The 23,961-nt window shown below is 41.8% G+C and overlaps 1 protein-coding gene across 3 annotated transcripts in view; it reads right to left on the reverse strand.

The window, feature by feature from the left end:
* Positions 1-4,103: 4,103 nt before the first annotated feature.
* The window catches only part of MRPL48 (mitochondrial ribosomal protein L48), a 73,071-nt gene continuing 53,213 nt past the window's right edge, over positions 4,104-23,961 (reverse strand). The window contains exons 6-9 of one of the 3 annotated variants that reach the window (XM_078340260.1): positions 8,940-9,042; positions 8,304-8,346; positions 5,414-5,503; positions 4,104-4,412 (exon numbers count right to left, since the gene is read on the reverse strand). In XM_078340260.1, the coding sequence (XP_078196386.1) occupies positions 5,439-5,503; positions 8,304-8,346; positions 8,940-9,042 (211 nt within the window). In that variant the 3' untranslated portion in view covers positions 4,104-4,412; positions 5,414-5,438. The remainder of the gene's footprint in view (positions 4,413-5,413; positions 5,504-8,303; positions 8,347-8,939; positions 9,043-23,961) is intronic. The other 2 variants (XM_002754794.6, XM_035265494.2) reach the window with 2 other exon arrangements.

A 23,961-nucleotide genomic window follows, 5' to 3' on the forward strand; every position in this document is an offset into this window, starting at 1 on the left:
AAAATTAGCTGGGTGGCAGTTGCCTGTAATTCCAGCTACTTGGGAAGCTAAGACAGGAGAATTGATTGACCCTGGGAGGTAGAGGTTGCAGTGAGCCTGAGATTGTGCCATTGCACTTCAGCCTGGGTGACAAGAGTGAAACTCTGTTTCAAAAGAAAAGAAAGAAAGAAAATGAGTGATCTACATAAAAATCCTTTTTTTAAAAATCTCAACAATGTGCATTCAGCCACTCAACCAGGAATTGAGTAACCTTAACTATCCTTGGCTCTGCCACTGGCTAACTAGGTAACCTTAGACAAGTCTCTTTCCCTCCCTGGGCCAGCTAACACATTTGTAAGACCAAAATAATTTATCTCCAAGGTTATGTATTGATAGAGCCAGGATTAGAACCCATCTATTCTGATTCCCAATCCACTGATATTCCTTCTTCTCTCCTGCTTATCCCTTGCGATTCCATGGCACTACTAGGAATAATTTAACCCCAACTAGGGTATTCAAAATTGAAAGTATGCTGAGGAAATGAAGCACCAATGTAACACAATGGATACAACATTATGCTAAATGAAGTCAGACACAAAAGAATACATACTGTATATTTCATTAATATGTAGTACTAGATAGGCAAAACTAATCTATGGGAGTAGAAAGGAGGTTGGTGGTTACCTCTTGGGGAAAATGTGAAAGATGGCCAGGTGCAGTGGCTCACACCTGTAATCCCAGCACTTTGGGAGGCTGAGGTAGGCAGATCACAAGGTCAGGAGTTCGAGACCAGCCAGTTGGAGACCAGCCTGGCCAACATGGTTAAAACCCTGTATCTACTAAAAATACAAAAATTAGCCGGGCATGGTGGCACCTGTAATCTCAGCTACTTGGAAGGCTGAGGCAGGAGAATTGCTTAAACCCAGAGACAGAGGTTGCAGTTAGCCAAGATTTGCACCACTGCACTCCAGCCTGGGCGATAGAGCAAGACTCCATCTCTGGGGGTGGGGGAGGGGGAAAAAGATTATGAGGGAAGTTTTTGGGGTGATGGACATGTTCTTTACCTTGATAGAAGTATGGATTTCATGGATAGGTAGACATAGTTTCAAAATTGATCAAATATACCCTCAAGATCTGTGTGCCACTGTATATAAATTATACCTCAATGAAAAAAATCTTAAAAATGTATGCCGAAGCTTTAGAAGGGAAGGAAATATAACATTTACTGATCATTACTAGCTAATTATATACATTATCTCCATCTCAAATCCCTAAAAAGGGATTATCCCCATTCTTCAGATCAGAAATCTGAGGTTCATTGAGGCTAGAATAACTCAGCTTGAAAACTAATAAATGTAGAAGTCAGGCACAACCCAGGTTTGTTTGCCTCTTTTCCTTTAAAAGGTTGTCTCAGGGAGGGAAGGGAAAGTATTTTCAACCTGGAGCCAGAAGACTTGTGTTCCATTTGGTTTTACTGCCATGTGATCCTAAGAACATCCATTTCCTTCTGAGCCTCCCTCTAGGCGAGTCAAAGCTCATAACTGTTTTGTAACCTTGAGGTTCTGGCAATCAGAATATCTCCAGTCCCTCTAATTTCCATTTATCTCAGGGCAAACTAATCATGAGGAACAAAAGCTCTCTGACTCCAGTGAGAGGATAAATCATCAACTAGGTCAGTGACACAAGAGCTCCAAGGTGACAAATCCAGCTGCCTCCTGTCAGAAGCCTGACTCATTCCTGAGTAATGTGCCAGAAAGAGGTGGAGTAGCAATCAAGAGATTTGAATCCTGCTGCCCCTCTGCCAATGACATACCCCATGACCTTGGGCAAAGGATTGCCCTCTGTGGACCCCTAACCTGTACTAGCTAAAAGAAACAATTAGGTTGGCTGAATTCTAAAGTCCTTAAGCTCCAGTATCTTGTCCATTTATGAAATTCTGATTCCTGCTTCCACATATTGATAACAACTGAGCAACTGGAAAAGACTGCTATTTTTTACAGGTTTCCAAATGGAAAACATGTGACATGCCCACTGCCCATATGATATAGAGGCAATACACATGCAGCTACCCAGCTCTGCCATTGTAGCATTAAAGCAACCAGAGACAGTATGTGAGTAAGCAAAGCTCTTACCCAATAAAGCTTTATTTTAAAAAACAGGGGGTGGTTTTGGAACTAGATAGAGCTGGTGATTGCACAACTTTGTGAATGTACTAAATAAATGATACTGAATTGCTCATTTAAAAATGTTTAATTTTGTAAATATGAATTTCAGCTTGATATATTACGTTAAAAAAAAACACAAACAGGGAGTGGGTAGGATTTGGTTCATGGGCAATAGTTTGCTGACACCTGACCAAGATAAACTTAGAATTATTTGCTTAACCTCAGTCCAGGCAAACTTAATTAGCAGTTATGTAACATCTACCTGAATAAGTCACTCATTACCCCACAAAGCAATTTATTTCACTTATGGGCAGAATCTGTTTCTATCTGGAGAGTTTGTTCCTGTAGAAAGCCAAAATCTCCCTCTCTCCAACTTCCACCTGTGGAGAATTCACTTATGTTATGATCCTCTGCTTCACTACAGGACACCATGCCAGATTGCTTTAAAGGTTGAATTCACCCTAGCTGGAGAAATATGGAAGGGGAACATGCTTCTGAGCTAAAGCATCAGGCAAAGAGAAAATAGAATCATTTTTTTTTTTTTTGAGACAGTCTAGCTCTGTTTCCAGGCACCAGGCTGGAGTGCAGTGGTGCAATCTCAGCTCACTACAACCTCTGCCTCCCAGGTTCAAGCAATTCTCCTGCCTCAGCCTCCTGAGTAGCTGGGACTACAGGTGCACACCGCCACGCTCAGATAATTTTTTTTTTTTTTTTTTTTGAGACGGAGTTTTGCTCTTGTTACCCAGGCTGGAGTGCAATGGCGCGATCTTGGCTCACTGCAACCTCCGCCCCCTGGGTTCAGGCAATTCTCCTGCCTCAGCCTCCTGAGTAGCTGGGATTACAGGCACGCACCACCGTGCCCAGCTAATTTTTTGTAATTTTTAGTAGAGATGGGGTTTCACCATGTTGACCAAGATGGTCTCGATCTGTTGACCTCGTGATCCACCCGCCTCGGCCTCCCAAAGTGCTGGGATTACAGGCTTGAGCCACCGCGCCCGGCCTTCAGCTAATTTTTATATTTTTTAGTAGAGACAGGGTTTCACTATGTTGGCCAGGATGGTCTTGATCTCCTGACCTCCTGATCCTCCCGCCTCAGCCTCCCAAAGTGCTGGGATCACAGGTGTGAGACCTGTGCCCAGCCAAATCTCTCTTTTTTTTTTTTTTTTCTTTTTAGGAGAAAGGGTCTTGCTCTGTCACCCAGGCTGGAGTGCAATGGCACAATCATAGCTCCTGCAGTCTCAAACTCCTGGGCTCAAGCAATCCTCCCACCTCAGCTTCCCAAGTACTGGTACTACAACTGCACACCACCATGCCTAATTTAAAAAAACATTTTTGGTAAAGACAAGGTCTCCCTATGTTGCTAGGCTGGTCTCAAGCTCCTGGTCTCAAGCAATCCTCCTGCCTTGGCCTCGCAAAGTGCTGGGATTCCAAGGATGCACCATAGTGCCTGGCCAAAATATAGAACCTCTTTTTGTTTTGAGACAGAGTCTGTCACCAGGCTGGAATGCAGTGGCATGATCTTGGCTCACTGCAACCTCTGCCTCCTAGGATCAAGCAATTCTCCTGCCTCAGACTCCCAAGTAGCTGGGACTACAGGCGTGCACCACCACACCCAGCTAATTTTTTTTGTGTGTGTGTTTTTAATTTTTTTAAGACGGGGTTTCACCATGTTGGTCAGACAGGTCTTGGACTCCTGCCTTCAGGTGATCCGCCTGCCTTGGCCTCCAAAGTGCTTGGATTACAGGCGTGAGCCATTATGCCCGGCCTTTTGTATGTTGTATGTTTAATAGAGATGGGGTTTCATCATGTTGGCCATGATGGTCTCGATCTCTTGACCTCGTGATCTACCCACCTTGGTCTCCCAAAGTGCTGGGATTACAGGCATGAGACACCGTGCCCAGCCAGAATCTCTTAAAGATACTCCACAGGATGAGCCAATTTCTCTAACACACATACATATACACATCAGCAGCAGATTTTTATTAGATGGAGGATAACAAGGGTTAGCTCATAGGTAAGTGGTAACAAATGGCAAGTACAGCCATGCCACAGAGGAGTGTGGGCATTACTGGCTATGGGAATGGGTACTTATGAATCTAAAGGTCAAGTCTCCTGATGAACTCTGACCACCCAGTAAGCTCTTCTCCTTGGCACTCAATATGACCAGTGCTGGCATGAAAGGGTCTACAGTAGCTAGTTCAACTTAGCCAACAGTTCTTCCAGTTCTGGTCGAGCTTTGAATCTTCCCTTGAAGTCTTCTTCAGTGTGCTAAGGAGAAGAAAAAAAAAAATAAGTGGAAATGACTGCAGAGCTTTTAGTTACCCAAATATGCACAGTATCCAAAAAGGGCCCATAATTTATTATCGACTATGTAGCAGATTTATATTAGATATTAGGGATTCAAACTTCAATCAGATTTCCTCCTTGCTTTCAGTGAACCTACAGTCTGGTTAGAAAAGAAAGATATATGAAGATTTAATGTCAAAATGCTATAACTATCACAACAGAAGCATTTAAGAGAGACAGAATACCAAAATTATTTATTTACATGGGAAATAAACAGGGATTGGACTATTTTAAGTCAGCATGATCAGCACATGCTGTCCCTGTACCCAGATCTATGTGAAGACCAAATAACAACCAGAAGCTTGACAAGCATGGACTCAGAACAAGCAGAGCTGGATGGAGCAAATGGTACCAATCTAAGATGACCTGATACATCTGTGTCAGAAGAAGGATCATCTTGGCAACTGGACCCAAATACTCAGTATTTAGGCTAAGGTTCCTAATGTTCTCCACGTTTTCCATGCCTGACCAAGCATCCTATTGACTAGCATTCTTTATGAAATATATTCAGTCAGGCTCCAGTCAAGCCTTGAAGGTCCAGGAAACTTTTCTCTAACATATATTTTCCTATTGGTGTTTTGCTTTATTACACTATATATTATCTTAAACCATGTTCTTTCTTCTACACAACTGCCTGAAAAAGGAGATAATTCTGGGGCCTCATAGGCTCACCACCAACATCAGGATGATGTGCTGAAAGTCAGCACTCATAGGCCACAAAGCATCATCCTTGATGCCTCAGAAGCTGGAATAATAATCACAGTGTCATCAGAGTGCACGTCTTTTCCGAGTATTATTTAGGCTACATTACCCACATTTCTCTGTTCTTTCTAATTTTTGAGAAGCCAGGAGGTCCAGATGTTCTTATCCTTATTTTGAGCATATACAGGCCAGCAGGGGCCTCTTCTCAAATCAGCACCTACCTCCTTCACTAGCAATCTGACTCCTTCAGGAAGATTGCTTTGGATTATTTCCAAGAAAATCTCTGCAAATGTAGCACTCAAACCACTGATCTGCAAAATGAAAGAAGGTGTACTGAGTGGTGGGAGGAGCTAAAAACAAGGCAATTAGGCAGACATGGCATGGGTTCAAATGCCAGCTCCAGTAGAGTCTGGAGAGCCCAAGGGTGGAAGATTAACACCAAAACTGGTTTCTGAACCTGGCCTCTACAGGATTTCTCCTGCTATCTGCCAAGCTGCTGAGATGGTCAGTGCCAATATCTGCTCCCATGGGTATTAGATGTCATTACTGGACCAAGAGGTTTTAAAGTCCAGGGTCTTGGCCAGGTCATAGTGGCTCACACCTGTAATCCCAGCACTTTGGGAGGCTGAGGCAGTTGGATCATTTGAGGTCGGGAGTTTGAGACCATGACCGACATGGAGAAATGCCATCTCTACTAAAAATACAAAATTAGTTGGGTGTGGTAGCACATATCTATAATCCCAACTACTCGGGAAGGCTGAGGTAGGAGAATCACTTGAACCTAGGAGGCGAAGGTTGCGGTAAGCCAAGATCACGTCATTGCACTCCAGCCTGGGCAACAAGAGCAAAACTCCATCTCATAAATAAATAAATAAGGAATAAAGCCTGGTGCGGTGGCTCACACCTGTAATCCCAGCACTTTGGGAGGCTGAGGAGGGTGGATCACCTGAGGTCAGGAGTTCAAGACCAGCGTGGCCAACATGGTGAAACCCCCTCTCTACTAAAAACACAAAAAATCAGCTGGGTGTGGTGGCGGGCACCTGTAATCCCAGCTACACAGGAGGCTGAGGCAGGAGAATTGCTTGAACCCAAGAGGCAGGGGTTGCAGTGAGCCGAGATCGTGCCACTGCACTCCAGCCTGGGTGACAGAGTGAGACTCAGTCTCAAAAAAAAAAGAAAGACCAGGGTCTCTTTCTGTTGCCCAGGCTGGAGTGCAGCGGAGCAATCATAGCTCACTGCAACCTGGAACTCCTGGGTTCAAGAATCCTTCCTCCTCAGCCTCCAGAGTAGCTGGGACTATAGGCACGTGCCACTAGGCCCAACTAATTTTTTATTTTTATTTTTTGGGAGAAACAGTGTCTTGCTATGTTGCCCAGACTGGTCAAATTCCTAGATTGAAGCAATCCTCCCACTTTGGCCTCTAAAAGTGCTAGGTTTACAGGCATGAAACATGTCACTCAGCTCAGGCTGACTTTCTTTTTTGTTTTGAGATGAAGTCTTGCTCTGTTGCCCTGGCTGGAGTGCAGTGGTGCTATCTTGGCTCTCACTGTAACCTCCACCTCCCAGGTCAAGCAATTCTCCTGCCTCTGCCTCCCAAGAAGCTGGAATGACAGGTACCTGCCACCATGCCTGGCTAATTTTTGTATTTTTAGTAGAGACATGGTTTTACCATGTTGGCCAGGCTGGTTTCGAACTCCTCACCTCACATGATCCACCTTCCTTGTTCTCCTAAAACGCTGGGATTACAGATGTGAATCACTATACCTGGGCACACTGACTTTCTGATTCTCAGCTTTGCCCATATCCAGGCACATCAGGGTCTGACTGGTGTCAGACCCTGTGCTAAGAACACAGAGGTGAATCAGATGTACGGTAAAAGGGCAGGCAGGGGGCTGCAAGGACCCACAAGAGAAATTCCTACCCAACTCAACCAAGGAAAGTCAAAAAAAGCTTCCAGAAGAGGTAGTATCTGGGTGAAATCTTGAAGAAAAATAGGAGTAAACTAGGAGAATTCAATAGTAACGTGGAGGATCTTGAAGGGAGAGGAAACAGCATTCAGTAAAATGTGGGGGCATAACAGTGTTAGGAAATTCAAACTAGCTCCTTGTGTGGCTGGAGTAAATGGGCTGTGAAGAGGAAAAGCAGGAGGAGAATCATGAAGGCAGCTGAGTACCAACCTAAAGCGTTCAAACTATTCTATGGGCTTCTAACATGTCAGATCTGTCACAGAATATATTATAAATAATCTATTTCTGATTATATGTTAAAAGCCAAAGATTATACCTAATTTTTTCTAAAATTAGCATACTTAGACTTAAATTTAACATTCATTCTGTAACCTTGCTGATATGTTCCTTGAGTGGATCAAAAAGGGGTGATGCCCATACAGTGGGATATTATTTGGCAATAAAAGGAATGAAGTACCAATGCATGTTACAACAGAGATGAACCTTGACAACATTATGCTAAGTGAAGGAAGCCTGACACAAAAGGTCATTTGATGTACAATTCCATTTAAATGAAGAGATAAATCCATAGAGATAGAAAGTAGATTAGTGGCTGCAAGCGGTTGGGGTGATCAGGAAAGAGGAGTGACTGCTAATGGGTACACGGTTTCTTTGTTTTTCAATTGAGACAGTTTCGCTCTTGTTACCCAGGCTGGAGTGCAATGGCGCGATCTCGGCTCACCGCAACCTCCACCTCCTGGGTTCAGGCAATTCTCCTGCCTCAGCTTCCTGAATAGCTGGGATTACAGGCACGCGCCACCGTGCCCAGCTAATTTTTTGTATTTTTAGTAGAGACGGGGTTTCACCATGTTGACCAGGATGGTCTCGATCTCTTGACCTCATGATCCACCCGCCTTGGCCTCCCAAAGTGCTGAGATTACAGGCTTGAGCCACTGCACCTGGCCAGTACACTGTTTCTTTTAGGGTCATGAAAATGTTCTGAAATTGATGGTGATGATGGTTGCATAACTCTCTGAATATGCTAAAAACCATCTTTATTGTATACTTCAAATTGGTAAATTGAATGTGTCCATTACATGTCAATTAATGCTCTTATTAAAAGGGGGATGATGTTAAAACTGGGGAAGCTGTGAATTTTTAATACCTCTGGGCACCCTCATGGTGGTGTGGTTGGTACTCGTCTTTATCTGCAGGAAGAAAAGAGGACAACTGCTAGAGATCAAAGGAAGCCAGTCACTGAGGGGTTTCAAGCAGGAAAATGATAGGATAACTTGGTATGGGGGTAAAGGGAAGTGGATGAATCTGAAAGATTTTTAGGAGGTAGAAGCTACAGAATATGGTGAATGAATACATATCAGAGGACAAAGAAAGGTGACACATTAGGCTCAAAGGTGGAGAAGATTACAGAAAATGAGTCCCTCTATAACTAATTTTGCATAGACGGAGTGCAGGGAGAACACCTGTGGAACATCCAAGTAGAGAAGGCCAATAGACAACCAAGTATCAAGCTTCAAACCTCAGCCAACAGATCAGGACTACAGATGTATACATCTGGGCATCATCAGTATTAAATGATGGTCACTGAGACCTGAGGAACGAATGAGACTGCATGGGGGAAGGTATTATAAAAGGAGAGATTGTGTCAAGAACTGAACTCTGGAGAACACCATCATTCAAGGGCAGGCAGGAGGAATAAAAGAGCATGACAGAAGGGGAAACAGTGGACAGAGACAAGAACCAGGAGAAGCAAATACATTTTTGATTCTCCTGGAGTGCCTACCTGAACCACTCGCTCATGGATGGTAAGCACTGAGTCCAGGAACATTTTGCTGCCTTGGTCCTGCAACTGCAACACTTCTAAGGTTTTGGTTGGTATCGCATAACTGTGGGAAGGAAGAGTCAGCTAATGTGAGTGTTCACTGAAGCTACCAACAACTTCAATCATGGTAGTCCATGAGTATAGCCACTACTGCAGGCACTAGTTCCTGGAATGTAGGGGATGCTTATCTGCAACCAGAAGCAAAGTAACTGGATCCCCCTTATCTCCTTCAAAAGTCTCTAAACTCACTAAGCAAATACACAATGTTTAATGCAGTTCTGCATCTCTAATCATACTTAATACAACACTCTGAATAAAACCTGGTGATTAATAAATAATTTGTTACTACTGAAGAATAGCCCATTCTAAAAGAATCAAGTGGCCAGGTATGGTGGTGCACACCTGTAATCCCAGGAATTTGGGAGGCCAGGGCAGCCAGATCACTTGAACTGGGGAATTCAAGACTAGCCTGAGCAAAGCAGTGAGACCTTGTCTCTACAAATATACAAAAATTAGCTGGGTGTGGTGGCACGCTCCTGTAGTCCCAGCTGCTCAGAAGGCTGAGATGGGCAGATCATTTGAGCACAGGAGGTCAAAGATGCAGTGAGCCAACATTGTGCCACTGCATTCTAGCCTGGACAACAGAGAGAGGCCTTGTCTTAAACAAAAAAACATAAAAAAGAAAAAAGAGGAAAAAAAAGAATCAAGCTCATTACTAGGTATGCTTTGGAGGTTAACCTTGGCTATTAAACCTGTTCTGGAGAAAGAATGTATACAAACTAAATGTTCTACAGCAGGATTTCTCAACGTCAGTGCTACAGACATTTTAGACCAGATAATTCTTTGCTGTAAGGACTGACCTACACATCCATATACATCCCTCTACCCACCGGATATCTGCACTATTCCCCAAGTGACGACAGTCAAAACTACCTCCAGATATTATTAATTTTCCCCTGCGGGGTGACTTCTCTCTCAGGTTGTAGAGTTTATGCTTACTAAAATCAGCTTCAGCCTTCTATATGTTGCAGTGAAAACAACATGGAACATGGAGTCAAGCGTTGGCCCTGCTACTTATTAGCAATATTTACTTAAGTAAGTCACTTCCCCCTCTGGGCCTCAGTTTCTCCATGTATAAATGGGATAACCATCTAGGCCTATATCAACAGAGAACTGCGAGGACAAGGTATGTTAATAAGACTGGACTAATGGCTACATGGAAATATGGTATTAGTGTTATGTTCATCTTATCAAAAAATTCATAAAACTGAAGATAAATGAAATAATAATGACAGTAGGATTCCTAAATTTTCATATGTCACAAAATCATCACTTAATAAGCAAGTGGCATGGCCCTCTATAGGTGGACCTCTACAAAAGAAGTTTAGAGGCTGGGCACAGTGGCTCATGCCTGTAATCCCAACACTTTGGGAGGCCGAGGCGGGTTGATTACCTGAGGTCAGGAGGTCAAGACCAGCCTGGCCAAAGTGGTGAAACCCTGTCTTTACTAAAAATACAAAAATTAGCCAGGTATGGTGGTGGGCGCCTGTCATCTCAGCACTCAGGAGGCCGAGGCAGAAGAATTGCTTGAACCCAGCAGGCAGAGGTTGCAGTGAGCCAAGATGCACCACTGCACTCCAGCCTGGGCGACAGAGAAAAAAAAAAAAAAAGTTTAGAGTAATAGCCCAGGCACAGTGGCTCACTCCTGTAATCTCAGCACTTTGGGAGGCCGAGGCAGGTGTTTAGAAGTAATAGAAAATGGATTAGAGACATGTCAGTCAGTCCTGGAGTTAAATATTGACTCTGCCACTTATTACCTATTTGAACATGGAAATTCAGGTTTCTGAATCTCCATTTCTTCTGCTATAAATTGAAAATAATAATACCTAATTCATAGAGTTATTGCAATGACTAAATGAGATCACATAAGTAATTGCCTGGCATACCCTAAATGTAGTCAGTAAACGCAAGGTATTACAAATTCTTTTAGGCAGTCTTTCTAAATAACACCCCTACTGCTTTTCAGCATAATCTCTGATCTCTTCTTCTTGAAATTCAAATATAGTAATAACTTTTCAATATAAAAAAATGGGGACATAATCACAGACTTCTTATGGATGACCAAGTGAAATAATTGCTTCAGAAAAGCAAAAAGCACCCTAAAAAACTATTTTTCTTTTTTGGCATTCTGCAGATGGGACTGACTGACTAAAGTGGGAATTGTCCATTCCTGCCACTAATCATGGGTTTTATTCTTTTTTTTTTGAGACGGAGTTTCGCTTGTTACCCAGGCTGGAGTGTAATGGCGCGATCTCGGCTCAACGCAACCTCCGCCTCCTGGGTTCAGGCAATTCTCTTGCCTCAGCCTCCTAAGTAGCTGGGATTACAGGCACATGCCACCATGCCCAGCTAATTTTTTGTATTTTTAGTACAGACGGGGTTTCACCATGTTGACCAGGATGGTCTCATGACCAGGACTATCTCTTGACCTTGTGATCCACCCACCTCAGCCTCCCCAAAGTGATAGGATTACAGGTGTGAGCCACCGCGCCCGGCCCGGGTTTTATTCTTTAATACTTACTTCAGCAAGATTTCATTGATTTGTTTACTTATTCACTCAACAAACATTTACTAACTCCCTGCTCGGTCTAGGCACCCTGATGGGCAGTAAGAAGTCTATGTGGCCAGGCGTGGTGGCTTCCACCTATAATGTGAGCACATTAGGAGGCCAAGACAGGAGGATTGCTTGAGTCCAGGAGTTCAAGACTAGCCTGGGCAACCTAGTGAGACCCTGTCTCTATTTACAAAAAAAAAAAAAAGTCAGCTGGGCATGATGGCTCATGTCTGTAATCCCAGCACTTTGGGAGCCTGAGGCAGATGGATCACCTGAGGTCAGGAGTTCAAGACCAGCCTGGCTAACATGGTAAAAACCTGTCTTTACTAAAAATATAAAAATTAGCTAGGTGTGGTAGTGAGTGCCTGTAGTCCCAGCTACTTGGGAGGCTGAGGCAGGAGAATCACTTGAACCTGGGAGGTGGAAGTTGCCGTGAGCTGAGATCATGCCACCTCACTCCAGCCTGGGTGACAGAGCAAGACTCAGTCTCAAAAAAGAGGTCTATGCTTTCAAGGAGCTCACTCTGAGTGTTTTAAAGAGCTAGGCAAGTATACGAACATTGTACTACAGTAAGACAAAGGCAATAATAGGGATGTGCCAAATACCATAGGGACAAGAGGGGGAGGAAAGGGAGGCTCAGGGAAGGCTTCATAGGAGGTAGTCATTTATCAAGAGGTAGAACAGGCCTTTGCGTATGTAAGAGTACATATGGGTTTTTTTGTTTTTGTTTTTGTTAGTATCTATACTATTCTGTATCTTCCAAATTTTCTGCAATAAACACTGCTATGATGATCAGACAGTAAAACGAAAAGAAAGAAATAAAAGAACTGAATTTTAGGAGCCAACCTAACATGACAAAATAATGCTAGTTGGGAGGAGTATTGCTGAGAAAGGGACACAAGGAAGTCTGCTGGGGTGTTGGGGAGCTTCACTTTATACGAGTTATACCTCAATTTTTTTCTTTTTTTGAGACAGAGTGTCGCTCTATCACCAGGTTGGAGCACAGTGGTGCAATCTCAGCTCACTGCAACCTTTACTTTCTGGGTCCAAGCGATTTTCCTGCCTCAGCCTCCCAAGTAGCTGGGACTACAGGCACACACCACCATGCCTGGTTAATTTTTGTGTTTTTTTTTGAGAGAAGGAAAGAAAAGAAAGGAGTGAAGGAGAGTAAGAAAGAGGAAGAAAAAGTGGGAGAGAGGACGGAAATGTTGCTTTATTCTAAAAAAAAAATGGGTATTAATAATGGCCAATCAATATTTCATTTAAACCTATGAGTAGGTGTGATGTGGTATTGACAAGAATGTATATTTTGTGTATTTAAAGTGGAGAGCTCTATAAATATTTATTAAGTTTACTTGTTCTGGATCTGAGTTCGAGTCCTTGATATCCTTATTAATTTTCTGTCTCATTGAATCTAAGTCTCTATGTATCTGGGTGTTAGAATCGTTAGCTCTTGTTGTTGCACTGATCCTTTTACCACTCTATCTTTGTTGCTTTAAAATCTATTTTATCAGACACGAGAATTGCAACTCCTGCTTTTTATTTATTTATTTATTTTTGCTCTCCATTTGGTTGGTAAATCTTTCTCCATCCCTTTGTTTTGAGTCTTTGTGTATCCTTGCATGTGAAATGGGTCTGGATGTGGCATACCGTTGGGTTTTGGCTGTATCTTTTGATTGGGGGATTCAGTCGATTGAAATTTAGGATTACTGCCATTTGATGTTAACTGGCTGTTTTATCCATTCATTGATGTAAATTCTTCTTTATGTGGATGCTCTTTACTTTTTGGTATATTTTTAGAAAGGCTAATACTGGTTGTTTCTTTCTATGTGTAATGCTTCTTTCAGAAGCTCTTGTAAAGCAGGCCTGGTGGTAATAGAATCTCTGAGTACTTGCTTGTTCATAAAAAATTTTATTTTTCCTTCAGTTGTGAAGCTTAGTTTGGCTGGATATGAAATTCTGGGCTGAAAGTTCTGTCCTTTGAGGATGTTGAATATTGGCCCCCACTCTCTTCTGGCTTGTAGAGTTTCTGCTGAGAGATCTGCTGTAAGTCTGATAGGCTTCCCTTTGTGGGTAATCTGACCTTTCTCTCTGGCTGCCCTTAGTATTTTCTCCTTCGTTTCAACCCTGGTGAATCTAACGATTATGTGCCTTGGGGTTGTTCTTCTTGAGGAATATCTTTGCGGTGTTCTCTGTATTACCTGGGGTTGAATATTTTCCTGCTTTGCTAGTTTAGGAAAATTTTCCTAAATAATATCCTGAAGAGTATTTTCCAGCTTGGATTCATTCTCTCCGTCGCATTCAGGTACACCTATCAAACGTAAATTTGGTCTTTTCACATAGTCCCACATTTCTTGGAGACTTTGCTCATTCCTTTTTATCCTTTTTTCTCTAATCTTGTCTTCTCATTTTATTTCATTAAGTTGGACTTCGACCTCTGATATCCTTTCTTCTGCTTGAACAATTCGAGTGTTTAAACCTGTGCATACTTCTTGGAGTTCCTGTATTGTATTCTTCATTTCCATTAATTCACTTATATTCCTCTCTAAGTTGTCTATTCTCATTAGGATTTCGTCAAACTTTTTAAAAATGTTCTTAGTTTCTTTACATTGGGCTACAACATATTCTTTTAACTCACAGAAGTTTCTTATTATCCATCTTCTGAAGCGTGATTCTGTTAATGGGATGTGCTCGTTCTCCATCAAGCCTTGTTCCCTTGTTGGTGAGGAACTGTAATCCTCTTTAGAGGGAGAGGCATTTTGATTTTGAGTATTTTCAGCCTTTTTACGCTGGTTTCTTCCCATCATTGTAAATTTATCCACCTGTCGTCTTTGTAATTACCAGCTTTCAAATTAGGTCTCTGAGTGGACGTCCAAGTTGTTAATTCCCAGGGCTGAAATGTGAGCAAACCACTGCGCCAGCCAAAACAGCGGCATTAAGACTGATGGTGCTTTTTTGCCCGGGAATCTCCAATCTGGCTTCCTTCTTGAGTCTGTAATAGGCGACTCTGCCTTCCCGGAGCTCCAGACCTTGGTCAGAAGGGGAACCAGTCCCGTTTACTCTGCACCAAGAGCTGCCGCGCCGAGGTGCTGGCAAAAATCGCTGCACCAGCCACAAGAGTGGCGCTGGCGACCCGTGCGACTCCTCCACTGGGAATCTTCTGCTCCGTGAGCAACCAAATTTTGTCTGAAAGTGTGGCGTCCTCTTGTTCTCTGCGCTTTAACTGGGAGCTGCAATCCTGAGATGTTAGCAATCAGCCATATTGGATTGTTCTCCTAACTTCTGTATTTTTAATAGAGACATGGTTTCACCATGTTGGCCAGGATGGTCTCGATCTCTTGACCTCATGATCCACCTGCCTCGGCCTCCCAAAGTGCTGGGATTACATGTGTGAGCCACCACACCTGGCCTATACTTCAATTTTAAAAAATGTAAATAGATTTTTTTAAAAAGAAGAGTAGCCTCACAGCGAGTGAGTGAGCTGGGAGATGCTTTTACTCTCAGCAGAGCACAGGTGCTGGTTCATCTTCAGGCTTGGAAGCTGCTCCCAGATGAGTGAGATTTCCGTCTCCTCAGACAGCTGCTCGGCAAGGGATACAGGCAAATTAAGGGACCCACATGAGAGGCTCTTCCTGGCCTCTCCTGGGTGAATTGTAGCTGCAGCAGTGCAAACCATTTAGAGAACAAAAGCTGGCATCCTGCTGTCTAGCCCAATTCCATCTCAAGGTCACGGCCATCATCTCTACCCACTCTCCCGAGGAAAAATGGATCAAGATGAAATGAAAATCAGAAGAAAAGAATTTCATCTTTGAAAGGCTGGGCAGTGAGATTGCCTAACAGTTCGATAGTCTGAAAACCTCAATCAATACAGAGAATTGAGTTCCTAAAAACAAACAGCTCTTTCTGCTCTGAGCTGTTTGGAGCAAAGAGCTAGCAAAGAGCTAGCAAAGAGGCAAAAAGCAGCACATCATTCATCCTTCTGTTCTAGGAATCATGTCTGCCATGTCTTTTAGAATTCAATCCAAATCAACAAGTCTTTATTTAATGCCTACTATGTGTCAGGTACTAGGCAAGATCTTAGGGTTAGTCCATTAATGAAGACAGAAACAGTCCTTGCCTTGCCAAGCTTAGAGTCTAATAGGAAAGACCAATAATAGTCAAGTAATTAATTACAAGGTCAAGGAGTGCATGTTATAAAAGGGCAGTTAAATACCTTTTACGTCTTCTAAATAAAGACCTAACTTAATGAGGTTCCCTAAAGTAACATTCAAGATGACCTCTAAGAAAACAAACAAACAAAAAAAGTAATTAAAAAAAAAGACACCTAAGAAAAAAGTAGTAGAGGCTAGTTAGATGAAGAGGGGAAGAGCATATGCAAAGATCTTAATATGGAAAGGGACAAAAACAAAGCCAGTGTAACTGGAGGTAGAGGGAGGTGGGGAGGGAAGTGTGAAGAGAAGCACGGCAGGCCCTGGAGCACCTAGGAAGCTACATGAGAAACTTTCATTGTGATCCTAAGGGAGTGGGAAGCCATTGAAGGATTTCAAGCAGGAGAGTGATACAATCATATTTCCACCTAGAAAAATCACCCTAAATGCTGTGCGGAGAACCAGTTAGAAGAATAGAGAATTAGGGGGAAAAAGTAGGGTTTTTTGGTTTTTGTTTTGAGATAGTTTCACTCTTGTTGCCCAGGCTGGAGTGTAATGGCAAATCTCAGCTCACTGTAACCTCTGACTCCTGGGTTCAAGGGATTTTCCTGCTTCAGTCTCCCAACTAGCTGGGACCACATGCAAGCATCACTATGCCTGGCTAATTTTTTGTTATTTAGTAGAGACAGGGTTTCACCATGTTGGTCAGGCTGGTCTTGAACTCCTGACCTCATGTGATCCACCCTCCTCCGCCTCCCAAGTGCTCAGATTACAGATGTGAGCCACCATGCCTGGCCAAAAAAAAGTAGGTTTAACTCCAGAACTTGCCACTTATTAGGTGTAGGACTATGGGCAAGCTTCTATAATTATAATAATAATTAGTAATAATAATAGCAGCCAATAGTTGCTGGACATAGTTCTAGGCACTTTATATATATTAGCTCCCTTAATTTTCACTATACTCTTTTAAGGTAGGTGCTTTTATTAACCACATTTTACAGATGAGGAAACCAAGACACAAAGAAGTTAAACAAACTGCCCAATGTCATACAGTAAGAATGCAGCAGAGCGAGAGTAAAACTCAGGCAGTTTGGCTCCAGAGTTGATACTTTAATCTACTGTGTACAAGGTGTTTGAGTTAAATAATACACAAAAAATGTACTTAGCTTGTTCAGAGTGCCTCACTGATAGTAGGTGCTCAACAAATGTAACTGCCTTTCTGATTTCTCTCAAATGCAGCCAGAGCATTTTACGGCTGAGTTTTTTAAAGAAACTTTTTTTTGGACTACATAGTCTTTTAATCTATAATCCAGGAGTATACAACCATGCAGTACTGATCACTTAGCCAGACGTAAAATAAACTAGCTTCTTCACAACTACCCTATGAACATCGCAACTGGGCTGGGCATGGTGGCTCATACCTATAATCCTGGCACTTTGGGAGGCCAAGGCAGGAGCATCACTTGAGGTCAGGAGTTCAAGACCAGCCTGGCCAACATGGTGAAACCCCATCTCTACTAAAAATACAAAAATTAGCCAGGAGTGGTAGTGGCGGGAACCTGCAGTCCCAGCTACTCAGGAGGCTGAGGCAGGAGTCAAAAGTTGCAGTGAGCCAAGATCATGCCACGGCACTCCAACCTGGGCAACAGAACAAGGCTCTTGACTCAAACAAACAAAACATGGCAACTATTCCCTCCAAAATGACCCTAATCTTATGTGAACACACCAGCTGCGTGGGAACCAGAAACCTAGCTATTTGGCAAAAAGTAAAAGCCAAAGGAAAAACAGAAACTCAGTGGTTAGTTGATGGAAGCAGGAAATTCAGTGCCCTTCACTGTAAAAGCAGCATCTCTAAAAAGAGTCCTAAAAATTTCAAACACAATGCCAAGGAACTGATCCACTATAGTATGATAACATTCTGTGAATGACATTTATGCTCTTTGACACCAACCTTTAAGAAGCTATCTCTAATTCCTGCCAGCTGTAAAAAAATTCTTATTATAACAATAACATTAGTAACAGAATGTATACAATGTGCCAGTGTCTGTACTAAGAGCTGTCATGTACCATCTTGTTTAATTTTCAGAACTCGGAGAAACAGAAAAATGTATCATCCTCATTATACAGATGAGGAACGGAGCCTCAAAATTTCCCAAGGTCATATTGCTAATAACTGACAGAGCTAAAATATGAATGTCAGCAGTTTGATTCAAGAGCTTGTACTCTTTTTTTCTCTAATGTTTAATTTTTGTGGGTACATAGCATGTATGTATATATATATACATATATATATATATATATATATACAGGGTATATGGGATATTTTGATACAGGCATACAATGCATAATAATCACCTATGGGATATTTTGATACAGGCATACAATGCGTAATAATCACCTCAGGGTAAATGGGGTATCCATCACCTCAAGCATTTATCCTCTGTGTTACAAACAATCCAACTATACTCATTTAGTTATCTGTAAATGTACAATTAAATTGTTGACTATAGTCATGCTATTGTGCCATCAAATATTAGATCTGATTCAGTCTTTCTAGTTTTTGGTACGCATTAACCATCCTCATTTCTCCTCGAACCCCCAACTGCCCTTCCCAGCCTCTGGTAACCATCATACTACTCTCTATTTCTGTGAGTTCAATTGTTTTTTATTTTAATGCCCACAAATAAATGAGAACATGCAATGTTTGTCTTTCTGTGCCTGGCTTACCTCACTAAACATAATAACCTCCAGTTCCATCTATGTTGTTGCAAATGACAGGATCTCATTCATTTTTATGGGTGAATAGTACTCCATTGTGTGTATGTACCACATTTTATTTATCCACTCACCTGTTGACAGACACTTCAGTTGCTTCCAAATCTTGGCTATTGTGAATAATGCTGCAGTAAACATGGGAGTGCAGATGTCTTTTCAATATACTGATTTCCTTTCTTTGGGGTTTTTACCTAGCAGTGGGATTGCTAGATCATATGGCGGCTCTATTTTTAGTTTTTTGAGGAACTTCCAAACTGTTCTCCATAGTAGTTGTACTAATTTTCAATCCCATCAATAGTGTTGGAAAGTTCCTTTTTCTCTACATCCTTGTCAACATTGTTATTGCTGTCTTTTGGATAAAAGCCATTTTAGGGCCGGGCGTGGTGGCTCACGCCTGTAATCCAAGCACTTTGGAGGCCAAGGCGGGCGGATCACCTGAGGTCAGGAGTTCAAGACCAGCCTGACCAACATGGTGAAACCCCGTCTTTATAACGAAGAGGAAGAAGAAAAAGAAGAAGAAGAAGAAGAAAGAAGAAGAAGAAGAAGAAGAAGAAGAAGAAGAAGAAGAAGAAGAAGAAGAAGAAGAAGTGGAGGAGGAAGAGGAGGAGGAGGAGGAGGAGGAGGAGGAAGGAGGAAAGCCATTTTAGCTGGGGTGAGATGATATCTCACTGTAGTTTTGATTTGCATTTCTCTGATGATCAATGATGTTGAGCACTTTTTAAAAAATGTTGTCCAATTCTTTGTTCAAAATGCCATTGAGCACTTTTTCATATGCCTCTTTGCCATTTGTATGTCTTCTTTTAAGAAATGTCTATTCAGATCTTTTACCCATTTTTAAACCAGATTGTTAGGTTTTTTGTTTGTTTGTTGTTTTTTTGCTGTAGAGTTGTTTGAGCTCTTTATATATTCTGGTTATTAATCCCTTGTCAGCTAGATAGCTTGAAAATATTTTCTCTTATTCTGTGGACAGAGCTTGTACTCTTAACCACATGTTATTTCAAGTGTGGTCCATAAACAAGCTGCCAGTGAACAGCCTAATTGTCATTGGTCCATGACAGACAAGAAATGTGCAACCAGCCACTAAACAAACCATTTGATTCAGCCAAGTTTTTACTTAACACCAAGACTTTCCTAATGAGGAAACAAACTATTAATGTACATTTTGGCATAAGCTCCTGAGATATCTTCTCAGAATGGTATTTTGAGAAGCAATACTCTAAATCACTACTGCCTCTTTGAGCTGTAATTGCAGTTTGTCTTTTACATTATGTTATAATTATGTTTCTCAGTGTGTATATACATGCATGTATGTGTGCATGCACTGTGTGTATGTTCCCTGAAACTAAGGAGGTTCACCTTAATATCTCCCAGAATGTCTAGTGCAGTGCTCACCACATAGCAAGAAGAAGCTCAATAAATAGTTTTTGAATTAATTCATTAAAAGGACTTTCATTAGTTTAGGAAATGTACACCACACAACTGGATTGTATAGTGATATTCAAGAACCTGTAATTCTTTCAATCATGACTGAATGTCTCCCACATGGCGGGCCTTGTACTGGGTGCTAAAGAAACAAAGAACACAGTCCCCATCCAGAAGGAATGCACTGTCAGAGGGAAGAGGAACTGCCACATGAGTAGATCATTCAAGCCCAGAGCACTAAGTGACACGAGGTATGTGTCAAGTGCTAAAAGAGGAACCAACTCTCTGGGGCATCAGAAAGAGATAAAGCACATTTTTAGGTTTAAAAGAATTGAAGTACTGTCAGCTGTGAGAGCTAAAATCACAGCTTATTATCAAATTTTTTAAAAAACATTTTTAGCATAGTTGTACTATAATGTATAAAGGTTTAAAAGTTCAAATTTGGCTGAAGGACTTAAAATAAGACCCTAAAAAACTGAAAATACTTGACAGGCAGAACTGGGTTTAAATCCAGCCAAGTTACTGGTTCTGTGCTTTTGGCCTCTGTAAGCCTTGATTTCCACATCTGTAAAATGGGAATATACTAATATCTAATGAGTAAGAAAGTATACTTTTTGTTTGTTCAATCTGGTGGTGCCCTGTGGCAGTGTGAACTTGAGGAGTTCGCCCAGTTCCAGGAATTAATCAAAGTGATAAAGACAATTGATGACAGAATATTATGTAAATTAAACACTAAGCTTCCAACAACTTCCTCTGCAGAGAATATTGATGCCAGCCAAACTTGTAAACAACTTTATGGGTCTTTGATGGCAGCTCTTGCCATTAGGAACAAAATCATAAAAAATTATATAGCCCAGACCTCAGAAGTAGGAAAAAACCAACAAGAATAGAGAGAAAAGAATTTGGACAATTTAATGTTATTAAAGCAACTTAGAAAAGAGTAGACAAGGCTCACGCCTGAAATCCCAACACTTTGGGAGGCTGAGGCGGGCAGATCACAAGGTCAGGAGATCGAGACCATCCTGGCCAACGTGGTGAAACCCTGTCTCCACTGAAAATACAAAAAAATTAGCTGGGTGTGGTGGTGCACACCTGTGGTCCCAGCTACTCGGGAGGCTGAGGCAGGAGAGTGGCTTGAACCCAGGAGTCAGAGATTGCAGTGAGCTGAGATCACACTACTGCACTACAGCCTAGGTGACAGTGTGAGACTCCGTCTCAAAAAAAAAAAAAAAAGTTTTGTTATTAAAATAATTTTGACTCAGCGTAAAAAAAAAAAAAAGAAAGTATAAATTTTGCCATATCCACATGCTATGCCACATATTACCTTGCTAAAGTGACAGACTACCTAAGTTACATTTTTGTTGTTTTTAAGACAGGCTCTCGGCTGTGGCTAACGCCTGTAATCCCAGCACTTTGGGACGCCAAGGCAGGAGGGTCACGAGGTCAAGAGATAGAGGCCATCTTGGCCAACATGGTGAAACCCCGTCTCTACTAAAATTACAAAAATTAGCCATGCGTGGTGGCACCCATCTGTAATCCCAGCTACTAAGGAGGCTGAGGCAGGAATTGCTTGAACCTGGGAGGCAAAGGTTGCAGTGAGCCAAGATTGCACCACTGCACTCTAGCCTGGGTGACAAAGTGAGCCTCCATCTCAAACAAACAAACAAAAAGGACAGACTCTCACTTTGTCACCCAGGCTGGAATGCAGTGGCATGATCTTGGCTCACTGCAACCTCTGCCTCCCAGGCTTAAACAATACTCCTTGCCTTAGCCTCTCAAGTGGTACAGACTACACGTGTACACCACCATGCCCAGTTTATGTATTTTTTGTATTTTTTATGTAGAGACAGGATTTCACTATGTTGCCCAGGCTGATTTCAAACTCCTGAGCTCAAGTGGTCCATGCTCCTCAACCTCTCAAAGTGCTGGGATTACCAAGGTGTGGGCCACCATGCCCAAGCCTTGGCAGTTTCTTATAAAATCAAACATACACTTCATTTACTATTTGACCCAGCAGTCACACTCCTAGAGAAATGAAGACGTGTGTATTCATAATTGCCCAAAACTGACAACAACACAAATATCCTTCAGTCAGGGAAGGAATAAACTGTGGCACATCCTTTCAATGAAATGCTACTCAGCAACAACAATAAAAAAAAACTACTTTCAGGCAACAATATGAATGAATCTCAAATACAGCATTCTAACCAAAAGAATAATCAAAAAGAAAAATACTGTATTATTTTATGTGTATGGAATTCTGAAGAAGGCAAAACTATAAGGACAGAACATAGATAAGAAGTTGCCACCAAGCGTGGTGGCTCACACCTATAATCCCAGCACTTGAGCAGGCGAATCACCTGAGACCAGGAGTTGGAGACCAGCCAGGCCAACATGGTGAAACCCAATCTCTACTAAAAATACAAAAAATTAGCCTGGCGTGGTAGCACACACCTGCAGTCCCAGCTATTCGAGGGAGGCTGAGGCAGGAGAATCATTTGAACCTGGGAGGTGGAGGTTCCAGCCAGTGAACAGAGATCCCACCACTTCACTCCAGCCTGGGTGACAGAGCAAGACTCTGTCTCAAAAAAAAAAAAAAAAAAAAAAAAAAACACCAATTAAAAAGGGAAGGAATTTCTACCTGTGGGATTAAATGTTATTTAAGGCAAACCAAAGGGCATCCTATATTGAGTGAAATACTGACATAAGATATGTAAAGAGCCCAGACTGAACCAGGTAGTCAGTAAATGTTACTTCCCTCTCCTACAGTTTTCCAACAAATCCAAAGAACACATAAAAGCAGAGCAAACAAAGAATATTTCAGGGGCCGGGCATGGTGGCTTACGCCTGTAATCCCAGCACTTTGGGAGGCCAAGGCAGGTGGATCACGAGTTCAAGAGATCGAGACCATCCTGGTCAACATGGTGAAACCCCGTCTCTACTAAAAATACAAAAAATTAGCTGGGCATGATGGCGCGTGCCTGTAATCCCAGCTATTCAGGAGGCTGAGGCAGGAGAATTGCCTGAACCCAGGAGGCAGAGATTGCGGTGAGCCGAGATCGTGCCATTGCACTCCAGCCTGGGTAACAAGAGCAAAACTCTATCTCAAAAAAAAAAAAAAAAAAAAGAATATTTCAATACTGTAAATAGAGAAATAAACTGTTAGTGGATCAGAAGACTCAATATAAATAATTAAGATATCAATTCTTCCCAAATTGATCTACAGATTCAACACAATTCTAAAAAAAAAAAATCCCATCAAACTCTTTTCTGTAGAATCAACAAGCTAATTCTAAAAATGTTTATGGAAAACCAAAGGACCTAGAATAGCCAAAATATTTTTAAAAAGAAGAACAAAGAGTTTCAGTAATCAAACTACACTAATCAAGACAGTGGGTACAGATGTAAGCATGTAAGTAACAGGATAGGGCCTAGAAATAGACCCACATATATATACATGGTTGACTAGCTGTCAACAAAGGTGCTAAGATAATTCAGTGGAGAAAAAAAATCTTTTCAACAAATGGTGCTGGAAACAAGTGAATATTCACATGCCAAAAAAAAAAAAAGAACTTTGACATACTATATATGAAAATAATTCAAAATGGATCACAGACCTAAATGTAATACTTAAAACTACAGAACTTCTAGGAGAAAACATAGGAGAATGCTTTTTGTGACTGGGTCAGGCAAAGATTTCTTAGATATAAAAGCAAAAGCAGAAACCATAAGAGAAAAAAATTGATAAACTGAACATCATCAAGTTTAACTTCTGCTCTTCAAAAGACACACTGTTAAGAGGACAACAAGATAAGTCACAGACAGGAAGAAAATATTTGCAAAACACATATCTGAAAAGTAATTGGTGGCTAGGTGCAGTGATTCACACCTAATTCCAGCACTTTGGGAGGCCCAGGTAGGTGGATCATTTGAGATCAGGAAAGGAGTTTGAGACCAGCCTGGTCAGCATGGTGAAATCCTGTCTGTAATAAAAATACAAAAATTAGTGGGGCATGGTGGCAGA

This window comes from Callithrix jacchus, chromosome 10, assembly GCF_049354715.1.
Source record: "Callithrix jacchus isolate 240 chromosome 10, calJac240_pri, whole genome shotgun sequence".
Classification (NCBI taxonomy): Eukaryota; Metazoa; Chordata; class Mammalia; order Primates; family Cebidae; genus Callithrix; species Callithrix jacchus.